Source organism: Euprymna scolopes, chromosome 6 (genome assembly GCF_053919585.1).
Source record: "Euprymna scolopes isolate OS-2025 chromosome 6, ASM5391958v1, whole genome shotgun sequence".
NCBI lineage: Eukaryota > Metazoa > Mollusca > Cephalopoda > Sepiida > Sepiolidae > Euprymna > Euprymna scolopes.
Window position 1 is genome coordinate 158,390,621 of NC_136487.1, and position 24,757 is coordinate 158,415,377.

Genomic DNA, 24,757 nt, shown 5'->3' on the forward strand with positions numbered 1-24,757 from the left:
ACAAATGTTAACTCCTGAATAGTTTGTTGGTGAAAGGGCCCGTAGGGTTTTTTCGTAGATTATTTTGAAAGCTCTCTCTCGCTCGCTCTCTCTCTCTCTCGTTCTCTCTCTCGCTCTCTCTCTCTTTCTCGCCCTCTCTCTCTTTATCTATCTATCTATCTATCTATCTATCTATCTATCTATCTATCTAATTATTAAACTCAAATCTTCTTGCTTTAAAAATATGTAGAAACACTTCAAAACGTGTGTGTGTGTGGGACGTTTAGTTCATCATTTTTAAAAGATTTGCTTCGGAAACGTCTCACCGTTAAATATTACTTACTCAGTTAATTCCTATTTCCTGATATTTTAAGGCTGTTAACACACACACACACACACACACACACACACACACACACACACACACACACACACACACACACACACACACACACACACACACAAAACGTAGCTTCACCTGTACAATGCACACTCCTTCCTTGCATGTTTTCGTTTCGTTTTTTTCTAAACTTTTTAACGGACTGCAACTCTCTTATATAAAGTATTTTTCATTTAACTTAAAGGAAATGATGTTAAGAATTTTTATTATCCGTATTGTTTTCACTGATCGCCAGGTTTTATTTCGTACGCGCGTGCATTCAGCTTTTTTGCACGCGTGCGAAACTGCGTATTGTTTTCACTGGTCGCCACGTTTGTTTTTGCGCGCACGTGCATTCAATTATTGCACGTTCATGCATTAATTCTGTATACTCACTATTCCATAGCTAGCCATAACATATATTGACCCACCGGGTCACGGGTAATCTAGTATATATATATATATATATTAAATATATAAATCTGAATGTGTGTGTGTGTGTGTTGTGTGTGCGGTCACGAATAGGCTCCTATATGGTTGACTATTTAAAAAAAAAAACTGATTACATATAATGATAGAAGATGTATCGAGACACAGGAATGAGTAGGTTTGATCTGGCAGAACGGCGGTTCATTAAAAGAGTGGGTTCTGCGTTCGCGCCTGGTCCACAAAGTATGGAAAACAAAAATTTAAAAGTTAAAAAAAAAAACGTTTAAAAGTGTTTTTGATATAGATGTACACAATAATACTTTGTATAAGTATGTTTTAACTTAAATAAGGATGTTATAATAAAATTGTGGGGTCTGCGTTCGCGCCTAGCCTCCATAGAATGGAAATAGATAGGCACAAACCTTTATAAAGCCTTTTCATATCTATTTGCGTAAGTATACTTTGATAATTATGTTTCAGTTTGAAGAAATATGGTATAATAAAATTATGGGGTGTTCGTTCGCACATGACCTCTATAGAATGGAAATAGGCCACAAAGTTTAACAAGGTTTTTTAATATAGATCCACAGAATATTGTGATAAGTCTTTCAATGTGAACAGGTATGGTATAATAAATTATGGGGGTTATCTATTTTATTTTTACTTTCATCATATTTTGCTTTGTTTTTGATACCCCCAAATTCGAAGCTATCTCTTTACAACCCTTCGTTTTCATAACCTATCATACTTTAATAGTTAATTTTCTGTAGACTATTTTTGAACCCAGTCAACGACGGGTACTTTTGCTAGTATATATATATATATATATATATATATATATATATATATATATATATATATATTAAAAATAGAAAAACGACCAAATAACAACGTTTCATCCACTGTTTCAAGGGCTTTTTCAAGATTGAAGAAAAATAAACTAAAAGAGGTACATGAGGGATACAGCAAGTAACGCAGGCAATCAATCGATTTTACTGAAAATTACTGATTTCACCGATTTTGATAACAATAAAAATATGGGAGTGTGAAACGTTCGTAGATCATCATTTAATCCCGGACAACGTCGGAATCTCCAAGAAATATATATATATATATATATATATATATATATATATATATATATATATATATATACTGCTTTAACATAAACTATAACTTCAGTATAAGAATGCTCAATTTATGAAATATGATAATTTTGTAGCTTACAGTTTAAGTCATCTCTTTTTGGCTTAAAATTTATTGGTATATGAATTATATAAACCCAGTATAATTTGGAATACTACAAATAAGACTATATATAATTTCCCTAAACGACATTGGTGTTGTCGTATCTGTCGGCGATAAACTGTTATCTATTAAGGAAATACAGTCGTTTTATTTTTGACCGCCATTGTGATGGGCGGGGCAGTGGTTGTCGATTGGTTGAAAACAATGAGGAAAATCCGCCCTGTAGACGTTATTGCAACAGGATATTTACACGCGCCTTTATTTTATAACACACACACACGCACATATATATTCGATTCGGTTTGTCGTATAAATAGATGTTCTCACCTACACAACAGTCATATCATTTTTGCGACTCGTATTTAACTGACCTGCAATAGAAAATAATATACTTACATAACAAAAGTAGTTGCGTTTTAGCAACAGCAAAACTTGTGTTACCGCAAAATACAGTCAGTATATTGAATATATATATATATATATATATATATATATATATATATATATATATATATATATATATATATATGCATATAAATTATACACGTTATTATTTGGAGTGTATACATGCAGTAGCGGACGTTCGAATTGGATATACCGGCACAGCAGTTTTGATTCCATCTATGTGAGTATAAATATTATCATTATTCCATCTATGTGAGAGATAAATATCGTAAACAGATCCCTTCTAAATTTACGTAAATAGATCCCATTGTCTACTCCTACCGACACTCCAATAAATCCAATTCCTGAAATTGTAGAAATATTGTTTATAGACGTGCAAAAATATATTTTTAAACTACGTTACTTGCACTATTTTGATTGATATATTTATCTTTAATCAAAGCGGATACAAAAAAAAATATCGTTGGATTTGCATTCGCGTCAGGCATCCTTAAATAAAACATACAACTTTTATTTGATTTGATTTATGCTATGAGAGAAGCTGATATAGCCATTTCATGAATTGGAGACTTATCCAAAAACAATAAATATAGTTACACCTAATATGTTATTGGATAGCAATTCGTGGCAGTTATGGCCGCAGTATCACGACGTATGTTTTTGTAACATATTTATATAATATATTTTTGTTAATTATTCCAATGTTCGTTTTGATTATGACCAGTTTGCATGGCTATAATTATTTATAGTATGAAAACAATAAAAAATTTATAAAGTTAATTTTAAAAAATCATAATATTCGTTTCCGAGAAACGCCTAGTGCGCCTTGAAGATGTTAAAACACCCTCCCCACCACAATCAACATTGAGTCCCACTTCAAGAAACCGAACCAAAAATCAGTATCATGCTGATTTGTAGGAATTGAAAATTGTTTTTACCTTAATCTATATTTGTATTTGTCTGTCTGTCTGTCCGTTCTGCTGTTTCTACGTAATTACTGGACGAATTTGGCTGAAATTTTATATGAACCTTTGTTGTGATGTGGTACAGTGAACCATGTATTATGGTATCCGTTTGATGCACAGTTAAGAATTAAAAAGGATTAGTCGCCACAATAGTACATTTACTCTCACTTTCCTCGGAAACTATTGGGCCGATTTAACTGAAATTTTATCATGATAAGATGCAGCAAACGAATGATTATAATACCCGTTCAACGTACAGTTAGGGATTAATAGGGACAAATAAGGATTAATCATTGCAATACTACATTTACTCTAGAAATTTGGTCGAAATTTTGTATGGCCCTTTTTATGATATGGTGCAGTAAACTAAGTAATATGATATCCATTCGATACACAGACAAAGGTGAACAGACATTAGTATTTAATGCAAAATAAACGGATATTTAATCATATTTTACCATCTGTTTATCAGAAAGTACTCCTCCTGAGTCACCAGGCTACACTCTATGCACGTTGTCTCGACCTGACAATATACAGGACACTCTCATACAGGACCCACGTCAAGAAGCCCTGTAAAAAGCCATTGAAGTATAATAGTCTGTTGGCGACTCTGGCTAACAGCTTTATGGGAGTCGAGAAACAGACGGAAATAAATATCTAAAATTAGGAGTAGTAAGAGGAGTTTAAGAAGGAAACGGAGAAAAACATATAAGAAGGAGTAAAATCGAAAAAAAATATATATAAGAAAAAGAATAAAGAAAAGAGAGAATTTAAATTGAGGTAAAATGAAAAAAAAAACAAATGTTCAAAGCTTTATAGGTAGTCCAAGTCCTTGAAATGGTAAGCCTGATAAGATGACAGGACCAATAAAAATGCTCCGACTGTACTTACAATTTAATGGAATATACTCTGATGAACTCGTTGCACTTGTACCCATCCCGACGTACATATCCCCGACAAACCCGCTTAGCAACAAAATCTCACCCCTTCACTGTTGAGATCCCTAAATGTCAGAAATTTTTCTACTCAAATAGCTTCTTCCCTTAAACACATAGACCATAGACTTTGGAATTATCTTCTTGCTACCTGCTATCCTGGCTGTACTGATATGCAGAAGTTCAAATGTAAATCAACATCTTAATCGTTCTTATGCATGGCCCCAATTAGTAGCCCTTACGTCCAAGTAGCAATATGCCTTGTTTGGGGTGAAGGCGAGTAAAAAAAAAACCCAAAAATATGAAGAAATTAAATGTAATGTGAATAAATATCATGTTACACAGCTGCATCCAAAACCAGATTCCTCTCTTTTCATAACCAACTCTCTGATCCCCATTTACCGCCATTTGATATGAATGACTCTCACTTCAACAAGTTTCTGGGATTGACATCCACTCCTGATCTGAAATTGAAGTGTTACATCAAATCTGTTGCCAAAGCCACTGAGAAAAGTAGTTGCATCATTCTATCGCTCTAGAAGATATCTCACTCCAGACGCAATAAGTCAAGCCTCCTATTTTTTTTAACTAAAAAAGTTGAATAGCTACAAAGACGCCCCAGAATTTATTTTTTCTACATAGTCACCAGCAGTGTCAACGCATTTCTACCAGCGTTGAACGGTAGCTGTGCATGGGCATCCGTAGCGCGCTTTGTCGCACGAAAAACGTTCTAAAAATAAAGCCTCCAATTTTTTAACAAAAACAAAACAAAAAAAATTGAAGAGCTACGACGACGGGTGTGTTAACATCAAAACGAGCAACTTTTTGTGCTGCAGAATTTACTTTTCTACCTAATCACCACCATTCTAAATGCACTTTTGCCAGAAATTCAATGACGCATCTGTACTTCTGACGCCTATCCATGACAGTAGATGCTTTTATTGAGTCAATCACCGTCAATCTCTGTAACAGAGAGATGAAACTTTGAGGTTATAAATGCATAAGTTCAGTCATAATAACAATGAAATTTGCACACCCCTCTGATCATTCCAGGCGGAATAAGAATAGGAGGAATTACTTTTGGAAGCCCCTTGTATGTGTGTATGTATATATATATATATATATATATATATATATATATATATATATATATATATATATATATATATATATATACTAAGACATTTACAATTCGTACGTACGTAATCACTCACACATTTAAAAAATAAGATTGCCGCAATTAGTGATTAATCTGATGTCGCTAAAGTAAATAATTCTGATTCTTACTAATTCTAAAATTAATTGTTCCCAAATCAAATTTTGTCTTGTTGGCTAAAACAGTACGCTTTTAAATGAAAAAATTTCAAAAACTGACATTCGTTTTTTATTTGAAAAGCTAGCTGGCAACCCGGCGTTGCCCGGTCGTACAATACACTTAAACATGATATTTTAATTTATGCAGATTGCGTATGTATTATTATAGAATCAATCCTCTGTTATGATTATTACATATTACGAGAAATAATTTGCCCAGTAGACCAATTCGCAAATAAATAAATAAATAATAATGATAATGTCGTTCATCAAATTCCGTCTGTATTTGTTTACAATATCACGTCAGTTGATATTTGGGCTGGACGATGAATGCCCTAGAAAAGCCATCTCTGATTAATGTTTAGTTTTAAAATATGCAGACAAAGAAATGATTTGCGGCAATTTTAAATGGTGCCTTTTCTTTTATTGTAAATTGAACTCATTAATAAGAAAAAAATCAAATTAAAATAAAAAATCACTAGTCAAATACTCTACCACTAAGCTATATCTCCAGATGGCAATATATCTGTTTTTTTTTTTAAAGAAATTTATTATCTCCCTTGACCGGTGTAACGTAAAATATTTCTCTGTAAAATGATTCTTTTTTTTTTGTCTATAAGAGAGAAAAGCTAGTTGAAAAATCGGATTTTTAAAAGATTTTTGATATTTATCGGATGAATTTCTGTCCAAAACATAACTAATAATAAGACATATGAATTAGCTGTGTGTGAAATTTACAAAAGATAAGCTCAACCGTTTCGGAACCTATGAGGAAAGAACTCACACACACACACACACACACTCACACTCACAAAATGACTTTATATAATAGTTGAGATATTTTCTGAAAATTCTTCTTCTTGTAAGAAGAATATTTTTCTGACAATTATACTTACTGTAAAAAGTATAGAAACTTTATTGTTTTGAAAATAATGAAATAGTTACAAATTTAAGTAAATAAATGAATTTAAAGAAAGGAGAATAATTTCTCTTTATATTATTCATACTATCAGGACGTTTATTCTAAATGGATTGTATATTGTTAACATGATACGTATGGATGTACGAACACTCATGTAATTTTCGCTGAACCCTCTGGAGATATGATGCATTTTCATTCCTGTTAGACAATGTTATAATGGCCAACTACACCTGTACGCCTCCCTCACCCCCACACGTATTAATTACTATAATAATTATTAAATACCTTCAGGCAATAGTGTTCCATCCTTTCAGGAATCATCAGTGCAGGGTGTCACGATTAGCGCCAGTCGAGAAACTCGAACCCAGGCAACAGAAGTCATGGCTGGTTTCATTAGCAAGTACCATATCCATTCGGCCACCGTCAACCGTAAGATATACAGTTGAAATTAAACATTTATTCTTATTAAATGCTTTTAACGTCAGTCAGAGTGATCTAATCATTATAGGACGATCTGTGCATATGAACTAAGTTTGTTACAAGTGAAAGTGTTCGACCATAAGAAACACGTTTCTTAAAGGGGCCGACATCATTATTTTCTATAATAATTATTAAATACCTACGGACACTAGTGTTTCATCTTTTCGGGAATCCTCAGTGTGAGGTTTCACGATTAACGCCAGTCGAGAGACTCGAACCCCGGCAACAGAATATATATATATATATATATATATATATATATATATATATATATATATATATATATATATATATATATATATATGCATGGAATAAGGGTAATTTCTGACGCTTATTCCAGATTTCAAAACAACCAAATGGCATGAATGATTCTCTCTACACTGATGATATCAAAAAGTTGAAATGTTTATAATATCAAAATTTATATATATAAATAAACAAAATAAAACAAACTAAAAATTCTACTATAAGCAAGATTATGGACGAATTCTGTTTTTTTGTTTACTCAATCAATTTTTGATTGTGATGTTCCATGTCTCACTGACTTTAGCAAATACGGTGTAAACCATTATGATTATTTGCTAATATTTTCTCCTCTGAAGAAATGGTAGATATCGAAATCCTATAGGATCAGGAGATAAAATGTTTCTAATACATTATTTGTCTTACGTAGAATAGTAAACATCTTTGATCTGAAGCTCAAACATTTCACGTCATAAATTTTTAAATTCATTGAATGACTAAAATTTTATATATATATATATATATATATATATATATATATATAGATATATATATATACACTAGCAAAAGTACCTGTCGTTGACTGGGTTCAAAAACAGCCAACAGAAAATGGACTCTGATGTATGAAAGTATGATAGGTTATGAAAAGGAAGGGTTGTAAAGAGATAACTTCGAATTTGGGGGTATCAAAACCAAAGTGAAATATGATGAAAGTAAAAATAAAATAGATAACCCCCGTAATTTATTATACCATACCTGTTCACATTGAAACACTTATCACAATATTCTGTGGATCTATATTAAAAAACCTTGTTAAACTTTGTGACATATTTCCATTCTATGGAGGTCAGGCGCGATCGAACATCCCATAATTTTATTATACCATATTTCTTCAAAATGAAACATAATGATCAAAGTATACTTACGCAGATAGATATAAAAAGTCTTTATTAAAGTTTGTGCCTATTTCCATTCTATGGAAGCCAGGCGCGAACGAAGACTCCATAATCTTATAATACCGTCCCTATCTAAGTTAAAACATACTTATCAAAGTATTATTATGTACATCTATATCAAAAACACTTGTAAACGTATTATTTTTTAATTTTGAATTTTTTTATTTCCATACTTTGTGGACCAGGCGCGTGCGCAGACCCCACAATTTTGATGAATCATCCAGATCAAACATACCCATTCCTGTGTCTCGATACATCTTCTATCATTATATGTAATCAGTTTTCTATAATAGTCAACCATATAGGAGCCTATTCGTGACCAGACACACAGACAGATGTTCAACTTTATATATATATATATATATATATATATATATATATATATATATATATATATATATATATATATATAAAATGAAAATTATAATTGAATTTACCAAAATGTTCCAAAATGGTAAAATTAAAGTAAATTATAAATATTAAAAAAATAATATTTATAAAATTATCTCAGTTAGATATAAAAGCTCGATAAAACCAAATAGGAAATAGAGCTTATAATATGAGCAAACAATTAATAAAATATGTTAAATATATATACATATATATATATATATATATATATATATATATATATATCATGCACAGTATTTTCTTTTATACACTCTCTAGAAGGAAGTATATAATTTTGAAAAAATGTTACATGAAAGGGCTGTCCCCTTCTCATGTAAGTAAGAAGACATACTAGATAAGTGAAAATAATATTAGGAAAAGGCTAGAATCGAACCCTGTAGGCAAGTGTTAAAGATAATGGAAATTGGAATGTTAGGATTTCAGTCCATTGTTAATTCTATTAGAATAACTAAATATTATTTATGTCGGAAAAAGAGTCGATTGCCTATTCTTTTTTAAATCTGGATATCAAATATGTCAGTTAAATGAATGCACAATGCGAGTTAAAATGTATTGTTAAAAATAGGTTAGATATTAAACAATTAGAATTGAGGATTCTTTGTTTGCCAACAGTGTGTTTGGACAGACATATGTGAATCCACGTGAAAATTGGTTACGTTTGGGGAACACACTTCTGACGTCATAAACAAAGGAGATTTCTCAGTATCGGATCGAGAGTTCGAAGTTAGAGGAAGTTGGTGAATGAAAGTCAGAGAGAGAGAACCAGGAGAGATCGAGAGGAGAGCCCCTTAGAAGCGAAGGGAGGAGAGTAGACCGTGTCGAAAAGGCTTGAGTTCCTGTCATCACCGTTGAATAATAAAAGAACCATCTATGTTTGTAATTGTTTGTCTCGTGTCATCATTCCTCACAACCAACATCATTTTGTAACGAACTTCCAAGTATTATGTGTCCTGCTCTCCATCATCAATAATGTATCTCCTCCTTCTCGGCCTTTTGGCTAAGAACAAAGTGTAGTATCTGTTCTTCAGCTGCGAAACTTCTGCTCTTGCTAATTGACTGAGAAGAATCATCCCGGTCCGATTTAAATGTCTCCCTCATTATCACCACAGCCGTTATAAATGTCTTCCCATCAGAATTGTCATCACCTTCGCTCTTCGTGTGTTGTGAGTCCCGTTATATATGTCCCCGTTATGTGCCACAATATGAACCCCCGACCAGCAACACAACACAAATATGCTTCAATAGTCTTATAAAATCAAGGTCTTCTACAACAGAAAAAGGTTGCAAGTCAATTGCTATCATTTCAGCAATATATTCATCAGTGAAGGGACGATTCCAAGATTTTTCCCGATTCCGATAAAATTACCAATTCTGTTCTAAATTTCTGATTCCGATACAAGTACCGATTCCGATTCTTTTATACTTTCTCAATATTCAATTTTTTTTACATGGTAATCACCACTTATCAAGGCCCAGAAAAATGGTTATTGTGTGTACAGTAATCAATGGGATAGTATCGTAGTAATCGTTAATATTGGAGATTTGATAAAGTGTCTTACTTAAGGAGGCGGTTCATCAGGAATTTGTTTATGTTGGACTTGAATACATCCAGGTTGTAGTCAGGTGAGAAACAGGCAAACAGAAGAGAGTTCCACAGGCGTGCACTTCTAAGAAAGAAGCTTTGTTCATGGAATTTACAGTTTGGTTTTGGCACAGATAAAGAGTGGGGAAAATTATTGACAGTGACAATTGATTTTTTTTGTCGTACTAACCATAAGTTTGGGTGGTAATTCGAAAAATAAAGCGAGTACAAGTTGTTTTAATTGGCTTTCAAACTAATGATTAGTTGTAAAAAAATTGGTTAACTACTGTAAAAATTAGAACGCTATGGAAAAAGGGGACCATTTGATGCCAAATTTATATGTGCAACTTAACCCACTCTAAATTCTACAATAATTGTTTGTTTTCTGTTTCAGTGTGTACACATATAATCACCTGAAAAAGTAGAATCTTAATGGGGTGCTTTTAACTGTAGATATACTTTTATTTTTTATAATTTGATAATTTTCTAAACATGAATTCTTTATGTATTTTATCCAAGAATTTTCATAAACTCATTGTTAGTTTTTTATCTGCGTTTTTTACTGCAATAAAAATGCAATAAAACATAAGATAATTTCAAAGATGGCCACTCCAAACAACACGACACCATGGTGGCGCAAGAAAATGTAATATAACATTTCTTAATAGCGGCGTAACCCATTTAATTTAACTGTGAACTCTGCGGGGTATCGTTTAACTTTTATCACCTTGGTTCTAAAAAGTTTCCTAAAGAATTAAAAGTAAGTTAACTCTTGATTATTTACTTTGTCATAATTTACCAATTAAATAATTAAATTGGACCCAGAAATAAACAATCGTCTGATAAATAAATAAATAAATAAATAAATAAATAAATCTGTGTTTGTTTCTTTATAATTTCCAGGAAAAAAAAAGAAGAATCGAGTTGGAATCGGAAATGAAACTCAAATTTTCCCGATTCCGATTCCGATACCCCGAAAAATTCCGATTTTTCCGATTCCCGATTCCGATTAATCGTCCCAACACCAATATATATATATATATATATATATATATATATATATATATATATATATATATATATTCAATAAAAGTCATACACGTGTTTCATTGTGGTGATTAGATATATAGTGCATTGTGGTCATTACACAATTCATAAGAGAATAATAAGTATTACAACTTGCCACAAATAAATGAAACTAGCGGTACCCGGTCACGCGTTGCAGTGTAAATGGAACCTCCTACAAAAAATATCATTTTTAAAGAAGGAATTAGTGTGGTAAACTGCTTTTTTTTTCATTATAGAAAAATATCCGTACATTAATTAATAAAGAAAATAATTTATGGATTTATGTATTTTCAGACTGTTATCCTCATCTCCTATAGATGTTGTTTCACGACAATCTGTGAATACGTAAGTAAAGTCGGAATGAAAAATAGGTAGATGAATTTTCTTTTGTTTTTGTGATAGCATGTTAAAACGAACACACGGATGCAGAAACACGCAAGAGAAATATTAATCGGTGTGAGACAAAAGCGAGCGAAATAGTAAGAGAGAGAGAGAGAGAGAGAGAGAGAGAGAGAGCGAGAGAGAGAAAGAGAGAGAGAAAGAGAGAGTGAGAGAGAGAAGAAGAGTTGAGAAGAATATATACAGAAGGAGGAAGATATATATATATATATATATATATATATATATATAAAAAGAGAGTTGGAAAGAATATATACATAGAATAAGATAGATAGATAGATAGATAGATAGATAGAGAGTTGAAAGACTTGAAAACACTTAGTAAAAGGCAGTATTCATCGGAAAACCCCCTCTCGCCCTCCCAGACTAAATTATATCTGATTCAATGAGAGAAAGTTTCACGCAACCATCTTGAATTTATTCGAGCAAAGTTATATATATATATATATATATATATATATATATATATATATATATATATATATAAAACTTTGCTCGAATAAATTAAAAAATTGGTACTTGAGGGGAATATGTGTGTGTGTGTGTGTGATGGATACTGCCATTGTTCGAAAATCCACACATGATTTGTTAATAGCGGTGAAGGTGCAACTGCTTATCTTAGTCGGTACAATGACTGTAGACAGCAGACCTCAGGTTTCCCTTCTTCTTTGTACATTATTTTTTTTTATCCTTTAATTTAATGTTTCTGAATTTTTTAGATGAGGGATTGAAAATTCGTATTATTTAGATTATTTTGACTACTATTCTCGTATTAAATGTTATTGTTACAACGTTTCGATCGATGTAAACTGATCCTCTCCAGGTGGCGTATCTTGTCGAACTTGTTGCAATTGTAGTTTGATCCGGATAAAGTATAATTCAATTGGAAGTTACATTTTTCTAGAGATTGAAGGTTCAATTCTCAGTGCGGGCGACACTTAAAGTACACTTGCGAATTACTCAGGATTTCTACCCGGCCATGGCTGACAGAATGAGAACATGCGATCCTGTTGATGAAGCAAAGGATTCTGTTCGAAATTCCATGAAGATTCCAGATACACTGGAAGAAGGTTGGAAGTTACATAAATAAATCTCAGAATATGACTCAAGATGAGCAGAAATAATACGAAGCAATACTGATAATAAATTATTAAGCAGTTATAAAACAAAGACTGTTGGACATTCATAGTTGAAACTTGGTGGACAAGTCAGTAATTGACCGAAAGTTATATGCGTTAGATATTGTTTGATTGCAGAGAGGTTGTTGAATTTCCCTGACCATTTCACGGGTGGCATTTTTAAAGGCTTTATTCTGTGTTTTATCTATCTATCTATCTATCTATCTATCTATCTATCTATCTATATATATATATATCTATCTAAATGAGAATCACACTTCTCAACGAATTTTTGATCTACATACTTGAAAAAAACAACAACAAAAAACAAAAAACAACAACAACAAGAAGGCTGTCAAGGGGTCAAAATTAAAAAATTGAAACATAGGTGATTGGATTTTTATCTGTTTGTCGACATTTTCACAAGGTTTTAAAACGCTCTTTGAAGCTATCGTACTTGATTCGCTGTCTTTAGGTTCTGGTTTCGATCTCAGCTTGAATATTTTTTTACTTACAAGAAATGGACTGTATAGAAAATAGTTTCTTTCCGTTTTTATGACTTCATTTTTTTTAAAAAAGAAATTTAACGTTATCGGGCAACACCGGGCACATCTAGTATATCTATAAAAGTGAAAATGTGTGTGAGGACACTTCTCAACCTATATACTAAATGAATGTTTGATCTACAGATTGAAATTTGGTATATAGGGTATTCAGACATGTGGGAAACCTTTTAATTGGTTTTCATTCGGGGGAAAAGGCTGCTAAGTGGTAAAAATTGAAAAAATTGGTACTTGAGGGGAATCAGATTTTTATCTGTTTATAAACTGTTTCAAGCATGCGCGATTCGTTCACATTATGTTAAGAATGAGTAGATTTGAAAAACGTTTAAACTATCGTGTCAAGCTGGTCTTATGGGTATCGTACTTTACTCATTGTCTATAGGTTTTGGTTTCGATCTCAGCTCGAGTATTTCTTTTACTTACAAGAAGTTAAATGTCTAGAAAAAATATAATACTCGCATGCACATGTCTCAGTTTTTTTCGTTTTTTAAAAACTTCATTAAAAAAAATAATCGTTACTTTTAATACTGAGCAACGCCGGGTACATCTTTTGGTTATATTATAAAATTGTGTCTTTTTAATGTTTGATTTATTTGCTCTGTAAATGTCACATTCTTCTGTTATTTTGACATAGCAGGTTTTTTTCTTGATAAATAAATCTTGCTTTTCCGTTTCTCTTTTATTCTCAGGTGAGAATCGTTTCAGAAAGCAGTTCAACATGCATAGAAGAGAAACCGTGTTAAACCCCGTGGAATTGAAACACGTCTACACCAACCCGACCTTCTTACCAGAGGAACCGACCTTAAACGGCCACACATCCCCCGTCAGACCTGATGTCAGCACCGTCACTTCTACGCAAACTCCATCACAGTCTCCCTCAGACGACCCTAAGAAAACCGAAAACATCGCGCTAAAAAAATCAATCAGTTTTTTTTCTTGTGCCGCAATCTTAATAGCTGTTACTGGTCACGTGTCCATCTTTGTGTCCCCGTCGGCCATTCTCGTTGTATCCGGCTCAGTCGGGGCTTCTCTGATAATATGGCTCGTAGGAGGTCTTATAAATCTCACACAGGCGCTTTGTTTCGCAGAACTTGGTACAGTTTTCCCCAAAGCGGGAGGACCATACGCTTATGTTTTGAAAACTTTTGGTCCACTTCCCGGATTTTTGATACTTTGGGGTTACTTAATTCTTATAGCTGGACCATTTTGGGCATTTCTGGCGCATACAGCCGCATTTTATCTGTTAAAACCTGCTTTTATAAACTGCAATCCCCCTGAAACCGGAGTAAAGTTGCTCGCCGGTTGGATTATAAGTAAGTAAAATATTTATTTAGTCTTAATTTCTTTCCCTCTCTTTCCACACACACACACACACACACACACACACACACACACACACACACACACACACACACACACACACACACACACACACACACACACACACACACACACACACACACACACAGGCACGCGCGCACACACACACACAGACACGCGCGCGCACACACACAAGACTTATATCTCTCTCTTTCAATCTCTATCTCTCGATATATACATATATATATATATGTATATATATATATATATATATATATAGAGAGAGAGAGAGAGAGAGAGAGAGAAGGAGGGAGAGAGACAGACAGAAAGACAGGCAGAAAGTAAGGTTTTGCTTTTAAAACACATTTTCATATGAACGCTTTTTCTGTCTCTTTGTGTTAACTCATTCCTCACAAACAGAATATTCTAGAAAAAAACATAATATCATATTTGGAATTGGTGACCCCCCAAGACAATTAAAGAGTGATAAAAAATTGATTTCTGATATTTTTGTAGCATTTACTGGGAAGCATTTTTCACATTGTTTGATTTGATAAGTATACTCTAAAATGAACTCCTCTACACCCAAAAAAGAAATTAAATCTGATTCATTGTTTTATCTTTTCTTTCTTCTTTATTTAATATAGTAACCGTAGTGGCTTTGAATTGCGTCTACATGAAATATGTGACGAAAGCGCAATCGTTTTTAACCATCGCCAAGATATTTGCCTTGTTGATGATTGTGATTGGAGGAATTGTCCTGCTCGCTCAAGGTAAGTTGTGTTTTTTAAACCAATGATTTTTTGGGCCGATTATATTTTTGGACCGATGATATTTTTGGACCGATGATTTTTTGGACCAATGATTTTTTGGAACAATGATTTTTTGGAACAATGATTTTTTGGGCCAATGATTTTTTGGACCAATGATATTTTTGGACCAATGATTTTTTGGAACAATGATTTTTTGAAACAATGATTTTTTGGAACAATGATTTTTTAGGAACAATGATTTTTTGGACCAATGATTTTTTGGACCAATGATATTTTTAGACCAATGATTTTTTGGACCAATGATTTTTTGGAACAACGATTTTTTAAACCAATGATTTTTTGGAACAATGATTTTTTGAAACAATGATTTTTGGGCCAATGATTTTTTGGACCAATGATATTTTTAAACCAATGATTTTTTGGAACAATGATTTTTTGGACCAATGATTTTTTGGACCAATGATATTTTTGGACCAATTATTTTTTGGAACAATTATTTTTTAAACCAATGATTTTTTGGAACAATGATTTTTTGAAACAATGATTTTTTGGAACAATGATATTTTTGGTCCAATGATATTCTGACCTGGAATCATTTTTGGCCAATCAGAATTTAGTTTGTTTTATTGCTTAAATGCATCCACAAATTTCCAAAATAGACTTTAGAAAGATCTTCAAGAGCAAGACAGCCAGGGAAGAAAGAGTCGAATATTTGATGCTTATGTAGAAGTTATTTTCTTCTACACGTGTGAACTATGGCTCTAATCCAAAAATTAAGCAATACAATGGGTTGAATACACAGAGTATTCCTTCGAGGTGTGTTGGGAATGCAATGACCAAAGAACAATTAACAACACCCAACTGTAGGAGAAGACCCACCAAGAACCTGAAAGTACCTAAATCAAATGCAGATCGTTAGTATTGTTTGGGCAACTTATAGGACAAGACAAATAAGCACTTAGAAACGTATTTAAAGAATATTTAAAACCATGCAAAACTCAGTCAATGAAACTTGATTGAGTTTTACTTGTGGTTCTGAGAGGTTCTAGCGAACTCTAACCAGTAACAAAAGTGAACCATAAAAAATGAATATGATACAAGATTTTACCTTCTTACCCAGCTTTCTCTTTTTTAGACCAATTATATTTTGGATTAATGATAGTCTGACCTAAAACCTTTTTTTTGGGGGGGGGTTAAATCCCAAAATTCAGTTACCAAAATTAATATCCTAGAAGTGGACTTGGTTTAGCTAAATATAGAATGGAAGTCACTAAACATGAAATGAAATACGAAACCACATATAAACACTTCTTGTTTTATTATGAAACAATATCAAAAATAAACTTTTTATTTTTTACATTTCTATAAATATTTTGATATTCAAAATATATTCATATGAAAATATTTTATTTCAAAAAAGTAATTTAAGCTTTCATCGTTTACATTTCTATAATTTTTTTTTAAATATTGAAAATATATTCATATGGAAATAATTAAAAACAGTTTTTACAATTCTATAAATAAAGTTTCCTGTAATATATCTGTTTTTAATTCTTAAATGTAAAAAAAAAAGTTTATTATTTTTTGTTTAATGCTTAGCGACTTAATTTAGCTAGCCCATATCCACTTCCGGCGTCTTATCTTTAGGAACTGTCATTTTGGATTTAACCCTTTTTTTTTGACCAATCAGAATTTAGTTTGTTTTATTTTATATTATTTTAAATACACCCACAAATTGCCAAAAGACACACCAGAAAAAAATCTTCAAGAGAAAAACAGTCAAAAAAGAAAGAATCGAATATTTGATGCTTATATAATGAATATTTTCTTCTAAATTTGTGAAGTTTGGGCTCTAATCAGCAAATTAAGCAATACAATGGGTGGAAGACACAGAAAATTTCTTCAAGGTGTTGTACATATGCAGTGACCAAAGAAATTTAGTAAACCCTGTAAACTCTCTACCGGTTGCCTGTTTCCCACCTGACTACAACCTGAATGTCTTCAAGTCCAATGTAAACAAATTCCCGATGAACCGCCTCCTCAAGTAAGGCACTTTATCAAATCTCCAACACTAACGTACTGTACACACAATAACCCTTATCCTCGAGTGGCTTCCGGGCCTTGATAAGTCGTGACTACCTTGTAAAAAAAAAAAAAAGAAAAAACAAACAGCTTCATGAAAAGACCCAACAAGAGCCGGGGAGTACCTAAATCTAATATAGATAGTTTTGGCAACTTCTACGTCGAGGCAAAGAAACACCATCCAGAAAAGTATTGAAATAATCTTTAAGATCATGCAAAAAAAAAAAAAAAAAAAAAAATCAGGGAAACATGGTTGAGTTTTCCTAGTAATGTCAACAGATTCTGGCTAAAGCAGTGGCGTAAATGTGAAATAGAAAAAACAAAAACAAAACAAAAAAAACAAAACAAAACAACAACAAAAAATAAACCAATGAATTCATGACACAAAACTTGGAAATATTTGGCAATAATAAAAATAGATAGCACATTAAAGTTCCCATTTGCTGGTTTCCCCACGAGGACAAAACGAGAGAAAATGTCGATTTTCATGTGGGAAACAGCTAGCTCCCCCAAAAAGGGTTCTCTGGATCCGAACACTAATTACAAATTGCCTTGATCTAGAGGGATTTAGCACAAGAAAATTTGAAACATCAAGTTGAAGTGCAAAACGTATATGCAACAAAAAAAAGAAAAATGTTTGTATAAGAATTTCCACTTACTTTTTACGATGACAAAGTTAGGCATAAGATCACTTTGTAGGTGAGGAAAATCCATCTTCTCCAAAGCGATTAGTACAAAAATAAAATAATGCCTCAGTTGAGGAGGATTTCTCTCTCACCTAGCCCATTGAAAAAAAAAAAGATATTACACTTTGTTACTAGCTCGAAGCATTGAGACATGCTATATCGATCTGTCTGTCCGTAACACTCAAGTTTGAAATAGCACCCCCAAAACGAATGAACACATCTCACAAACCAACAAAAGGCTATCTATGAAAATGTTAATAAAATTCACAATCCTTTCTGCAATCGAACCATATTTTTATCGATAAATTCCGATCTATGTCTGCTTTATACACAATATTTAGTCATGAATGTCATCATTCAATGATATGGAGGATCACTTTACTGATCGCCTCATCGGTAGGTCTGATCTGGAATGAGTTATACGTTTCTAGCCTCGGAATTTTTATCAGTTCAGCTATCTAAAACCAAAAGCCTATTCCTATAGTCTGGGCCATAGTTAAGCTGAGATTTATCTTTTCACTTATTTTTTTTTGTTGGCTATTGTTCAGCCTATTCCTATAGTCTGGGCCATAGTTAAGCTGAGATTTATCTTTTCACTTATTTTTTTTTGTTGGCTATTGTTCAGCCTATTCCTATAGTCTGGGCCATAGTTAAGCTGAGATTTATCTTTTCACTTATTTTTTTTTGTTGGCTATTGTTCAGCCTATTCCTATAGTCTGGGCCATAGTTAAGCTGAGATTTATCTTTTCACTTATTTTTTTTTGTTGGCTATTGTTCAAAATGATGCTATACCTGTCAGTCATGCTAAAGTTTTAAACAGCGTTTTCATTCTTATGAAGAATGAACTGACCAATCTTCTAAAAAATCATTAGTTTTATTTTAATAATGAGTTATAAAATGTATTTCCATTGTTTCACGACCGAACTGATAACGTTATGTTTGCTTCTACTTTTATATGCGTGTCACGTAGAAAAACAGGAAACATTATTATCTCCCCTTTTTACCGTCGTACCGTTTTAACGGCTTTCATCTTTGAATTAATTAACCCCTTTACATCTATTCTTATCTGTTACTTCTGTTTCGAAGATTAATTGTAAAGTAAGTAACCAAAGTACGTTAAAAGAATTTAATGTAAAATTAATGAAATGTTAAATGGATTGTCTGATGAATTAATTGCCTGCCAAGAACAAAGAATGGAGTTTCTTTCTCAAGTGTCCGTTTTCATTGTAATCGGCGTAGATCGTTACTCTAGATCACCGAAGGCGTGTGTTGTTTTACAATGAAGCGATCGGGAGTCAAATGCTAATTTGAAAATGCAGCAAAAAGATAACAATGATAAATTATAAGTAGATGAATACAATTTATTTCGACTAAAAGATAATATATATATATATATATATATATATATATATATATATATATATATATATATATATATATATACTCGGGTTTTTTTTTTTTTTTTTATATTCAAAAGTAATGGACTAATGAATTCAACGAGGTTGTTAGATAGTGCTCAATAAAAAGAGCTGATAATACTTGTTTATTGTTATATAAACATGCTCACATCCCGCTGCTACAAATAGCCACTTGTTTCAATCAAACAACAGATATCATCAGGCAGCGACTTGACTATTCAAAAGTTCAATGAATAAAGGTTATTCATTGAACTTTTGAATAGTCAAGTCGCTGCCTGATGATATCTGTTGTTTGATTGAAACAAGTGGCTATTTGTAGCAGCGGGATGTGAGCATGTTTATATAACAATAAACAAGTATATATATATATATATATATATATATATATATATATATATATATATATATATATATATATATATATATATAAATATAAATCTCCCGACCGGCGGTAATCGTGACACCCTGCATAATGATTCCCAAAAGGATGAAACAGTAGTGTCTGTAGTTATTAAAAAAATAATTATAGCAATAATTATGTCAGCCCCTTTAAGAACGCGGTTCTTATTGTTGAGCACTCTAACTTGAAGTTAAAAGACGGCCACTTAAGCTTACACGCGCAGATCATGATGTCATAATCATTAGATTACTATCCCGTCTTGATATTTAAAAATAAATGCTTAAATTTCAACTGCATTTCTCGCGGTTAACCATAACCATCTAGGTTTATTCCTTGCTAATGAAGTCAGAGATGGCCCCGATGCCTCCGATGCTGGGTTCAAATCTCCCGATCGGCGGTAATTGTGACACCATGCATTTAAAATGAAACACATTGATTAATAAAAAATAAAACGTGGGTTTATTTTTACAGTAGATATTGTTCTCGAAATGAAATAATGCACGATGAAGTTTTACAATGATTAAATGTGTTTTGTTTAATAATTTAAATTTAAAAACATTGAACAATAAAAATAAAATGTTGGTTTAATTTTACAGTAGATAAACTTTTGTTTAGATTAAACGGGATACCTGTGTCGACCGAACGAGTCCCTTTTTGGTTATAACATGGTTGGAGGATATTCGTATAACTAAACGGCAAAACCTTAAAGGCGTTATTTCGACGATCGTAACGTCCATAGTTTGCCGTAGACCAGTCGACTAAAGCGTTTCCGTTTTTTGCACTTCCTATTGCGGCTAATTTCCCCCTTTTTTTTGAGCTCACACGGGTACTCGATGTTATTTACATTTATTTTCGGAGGTTGCTTAATTAAAAAAAAGATATTTTTCTCATGGCTCGCACGGGTAATAAGAACTATTGCATGTTTTGTTTTTATTTTTGAACGCAAATAGGCCCAAACCAAAATAAATTGTTTTTGCGTAATTTCCCCTAATTGTATTGGGGTGGGGTGAGGGGGTATTATATATATTAAAAAATTCTTTTTGCGTACTTTAAACAATTATAACTAATATTAAATGTTTTGCTTTTATTTTTATACAAAAAATTGTAATATTTTACAAAAAAAGGTCAAAAACATAATAAATTGTTTTTGACTAATTTCCCCAATTTTTTTTGCTTTTAGGTATATATTCAAAAATGTCTGCGAACGATATTTCTTTCACAGAAAATTATGTTTTTGTTTCTGCTGTCAAACACTTAAGATTTAAAAAAGGTTTACAATTATAAAGTGTTCTATTTATATTGTATATAATATAAAGAAAATTCTGTATATAATGTTTAAAATAAATAATAATTGTTTATTATTTAAAGAAAAAGTTTTGTTTATATATTTTTTATATTTTGTTTCTTTTTTCTACTTGATTAAAGCTGTTACTTTCTGAAATACCGTTTACGTGTTTATATGGTAACGTACACGTGACTACAGGAATTTAGTTCCTTTTAAGTGATAGAAGATTCGAGAGTATTTTCCCACCTAAATTCCAGTCTTGCCAACAAAAATACCATACCCTGCCCGCCAGATTAGTACCCACAAGCCAAACGACACTGTACCACCAAATTTTGTTGTTCGTTCATAGTTTTTGCGTGTGGGAACCCTGACAGCGATTATCAAAATTACATTTCGGGCAAATTTTGTTACAACCCAATCCCCACTCACAAGATGGGGTGTCTACTCCTGAAGCCAATCTAAACATAGGGAGGTTAGGGGTGTCCATTCCGAAAGTCGTTCTTAACATGAGGAGGTTGGGGGTGTCTCTTCCGAAAGCTGTTCTTAACATGAAGATGCTGGGGATTGGGTCACAACAACTTTAACAGCCGTACTTTAATTTTTACGTGGGGGGAGGCATGCTACTACCGGGCAACGCCGATTAACGGGTCATGCTAGTATATAATATTTGATAGAGGATTGATTCTTTTATAATACATATGCAATCTACATGAATTAAAATATCATGTTTAAGTGTATTGTACGACCGGGCAACGCCAGGTAAAATTTAATGAATAATGAATTTAAAAGTAAAAAGTGAAGGAACTAGCTGAACAAAGTCAAATCGAGGTATAATTACGATTAAAACTAATATGAAATATGGCAAGGGACACAGAAAAAACCCGAAAGGTATAAAATTAAAAATTTAAATAGAAACCACATTAAGTACTAAAAGACTTTCTTTTTGTTTACAAAGAGAATGTCTCAAGAACTTGGTATAAACTGTGTCTAGAATTTTCAAAAGAAAATCATTATAGAATTCATAATATTGCAATAAAATGAAGTCATACGTTTCCCCTCTTTTAGAAAATTATCTCCCTTTGGTAATAGCTTTTCAGAGTATGAATAGTTATTTTTGTACGAAACTATTCTAAGTCGAATCAAACTTCATAAGGTGTATAACTATTGCGTGTGTCATCATAAATATTACAATAGACATTTATATAAAAAATGATTTAATTTCAAATTTTATTTTACAGGAAATCACGAGAATTTCGAAGAACCATTCAAAACAACAAGCCCAGAAGCTGGCAAAATCGCAATGGCGATATTCTATTCAATTTTCTCCTATGGAGGATGGTAAGTCATTATAGAAATATTTTCAGGTTATTATATGCAATTATTGTCGTAAGTCGATCATTTATTGGTACTTATATCTTTATATTTCGTTTACATATTACATGAGATGTTAATCGTAACATCCTGCACCGATGATTCCTGAAAAGATGACACACTAGTGTCTATAGGTATTTAATAAGTATTATAGTAAATAATTATGTCAGCCCCTTTAAGAAACTCGTTTCTTATCTTTGAGCACTTTACAATTGAAATAAAAGTCGGTCAATTTAGCTCGCATGCGCAGATCCTCATATAATGATTAGATCACTTTGACAGATGTTAAATACATTAAAAAAATAAATGTGGCCAAATGAATTTGGTTTATGCTAATGGAGTCAGAGATGTCTTCGTTGCCGGGTTCGAATCTCTCGACCGGTGTTAATCGTGACACCCTGTACTGATGATTCCCGAAAGGATGAAACACTAGTTGTGTCTGGAGGTTTATAATTATTATTATAGTAAATAATTATATATATATATATATATATATATATATATATATATATATATATATATATATATATATACTAGCAGACCATCTGCGTTGCCGGTCGTAAAAAAAACGTATAAATATTATATATTAACTAATGCAAATTTATTATCTCTATATAATGTGTATGTGTGTGTTTGTATGTCTACTATTTTTTAACACCTCTCTCCACATGGCCTGCCGACTGTTGTTTTGCTTTCTCCCCCCCTCGCTACTACCACTTTTTAACACCTCCGCCTTCTTATTTTTTTTCAGACACCTTCATACACCAGGCCAACGCCGGACACCCACGCTAGCGGTGATACCCGGCGTTGCCCAGGTGTTTAGAGGTGTGTATGTGTGTGTGTGGTGGAGGCAAATCAAAACAAAACGAAAAATAAAGAATAATCGAACGTAATAACCCTGTTTATATATATATATATATTATATATATATATATATATATGCTTAACTGAAAGATATGCTTAACAGAAAGATATGCTTAACAGAAAGAAATAAAGCGTGTATATATATATATATATATATATATATATATATATATATATATATATATTTATATATATATATAACTACTTCATTTACTCACATAAAATTAATATACGAAAGTATAGATTTATGCGTAAACTTTAAGTATTTACTTCAAAGTGCTCAATATGTAGGTAGAGCTAGTTAGTAATTTATAAAATGTATATGGCGATTAAGCTACACTGAATATTCTGCGTTTCATCCACTATAGGATTCGTCAGGCTTATGCGCGAATTCTGTGGTTGTTTCTTGTTTTTATATATGTTAAAGATTTTAGTTATCCAATCAGCTTTCTAGTATCCACCGCGCCCTTTCCTATCAGCCAATGGGCATGCATTTTATCGAACAAAGGATCTGTTTTAGAACTAGGTTAGTGGTTTAAGTTAGACGTTTTCCTCCCTTTTTTTTATATATATATAAATATACATATGTGTACACACATACATGCACACATACATACATATATATATATATATATATATATATATATATATATATATATATATATATGTGTGTGTGTGTGTGTGTGTGTGTGTATGTGTGATCGTTTATGTATATTCATGTTTATTTAATTTATTTATTTGTTTGTTTTCTACTATATATATAAACAAAAACGATGTTAAAAGTTCTTAAAACTTCTTAAAAATACCGGAAAAACAAAACAAAAAACCCCCCAGCGAACTTGATGGGGGGGGGAACGAACGAAGCGAACGATGTTAAAACTTTTCTTTTTCTTTTTTTTTGAGTTTTACGGTGTTAATATTGAAACAGGGTTATTTTTCGTTCTTTTTTTTTTCGATTTTTTAAGAAGTTTTAACATCGTTCGCTTATTCGTTCGTTTTTTTCCATCACGTTCGCTGCTTTCTTTGTCTTGTTTTTCCGATTTTTTTAAAAGAAGTTTTAACATCGTTTTTTTTTCGCTTATTCTTTATTCTCCATTTTGTTTTGATTTATCCCCACGCACCTCCAAACACACGGGCAACGTCGGGTACCCCCTGCTATTTT

At 32.2% G+C, this 24,757-nt stretch overlaps 2 protein-coding genes and 1 pseudogene across 2 annotated transcripts in view; 2 read left to right on the top strand and 1 right to left on the bottom strand.

Annotated features, from left to right (window-relative positions):
• The window catches only part of LOC145278088 (interstitial collagenase-like), a 295,194-nt gene extending 290,791 nt beyond the window's left edge, over positions 1–4,403 (bottom strand). Inside the window, exon 1 of the mRNA XM_080130353.1 lies at positions 3,864–4,403. Coding sequence (XP_079986479.1) covers positions 3,864–3,866 — 3 coding nt within the window. The 5' untranslated portion in view covers positions 3,867–4,403. The remainder of the gene's footprint in view (positions 1–3,863) is intronic.
• LOC145278086 (Y+L amino acid transporter 2-like) overlaps positions 2,543–24,757 on the top strand; it is a 107,323-nt gene continuing 85,108 nt past the window's right edge. The window contains exons 1-4 of the mRNA XM_080130351.1: positions 2,543–2,660; positions 14,086–14,709; positions 15,364–15,489; positions 22,599–22,698. Of these exons, the coding sequence (XP_079986477.1) occupies positions 14,115–14,709; positions 15,364–15,489; positions 22,599–22,698 (821 nt within the window). The 5' untranslated portion in view covers positions 2,543–2,660; positions 14,086–14,114. The remainder of the gene's footprint in view (positions 2,661–14,085; positions 14,710–15,363; positions 15,490–22,598; positions 22,699–24,757) is intronic.
• Positions 9,644–9,763, top strand: LOC145278555 (U2 spliceosomal RNA; annotated as a pseudogene).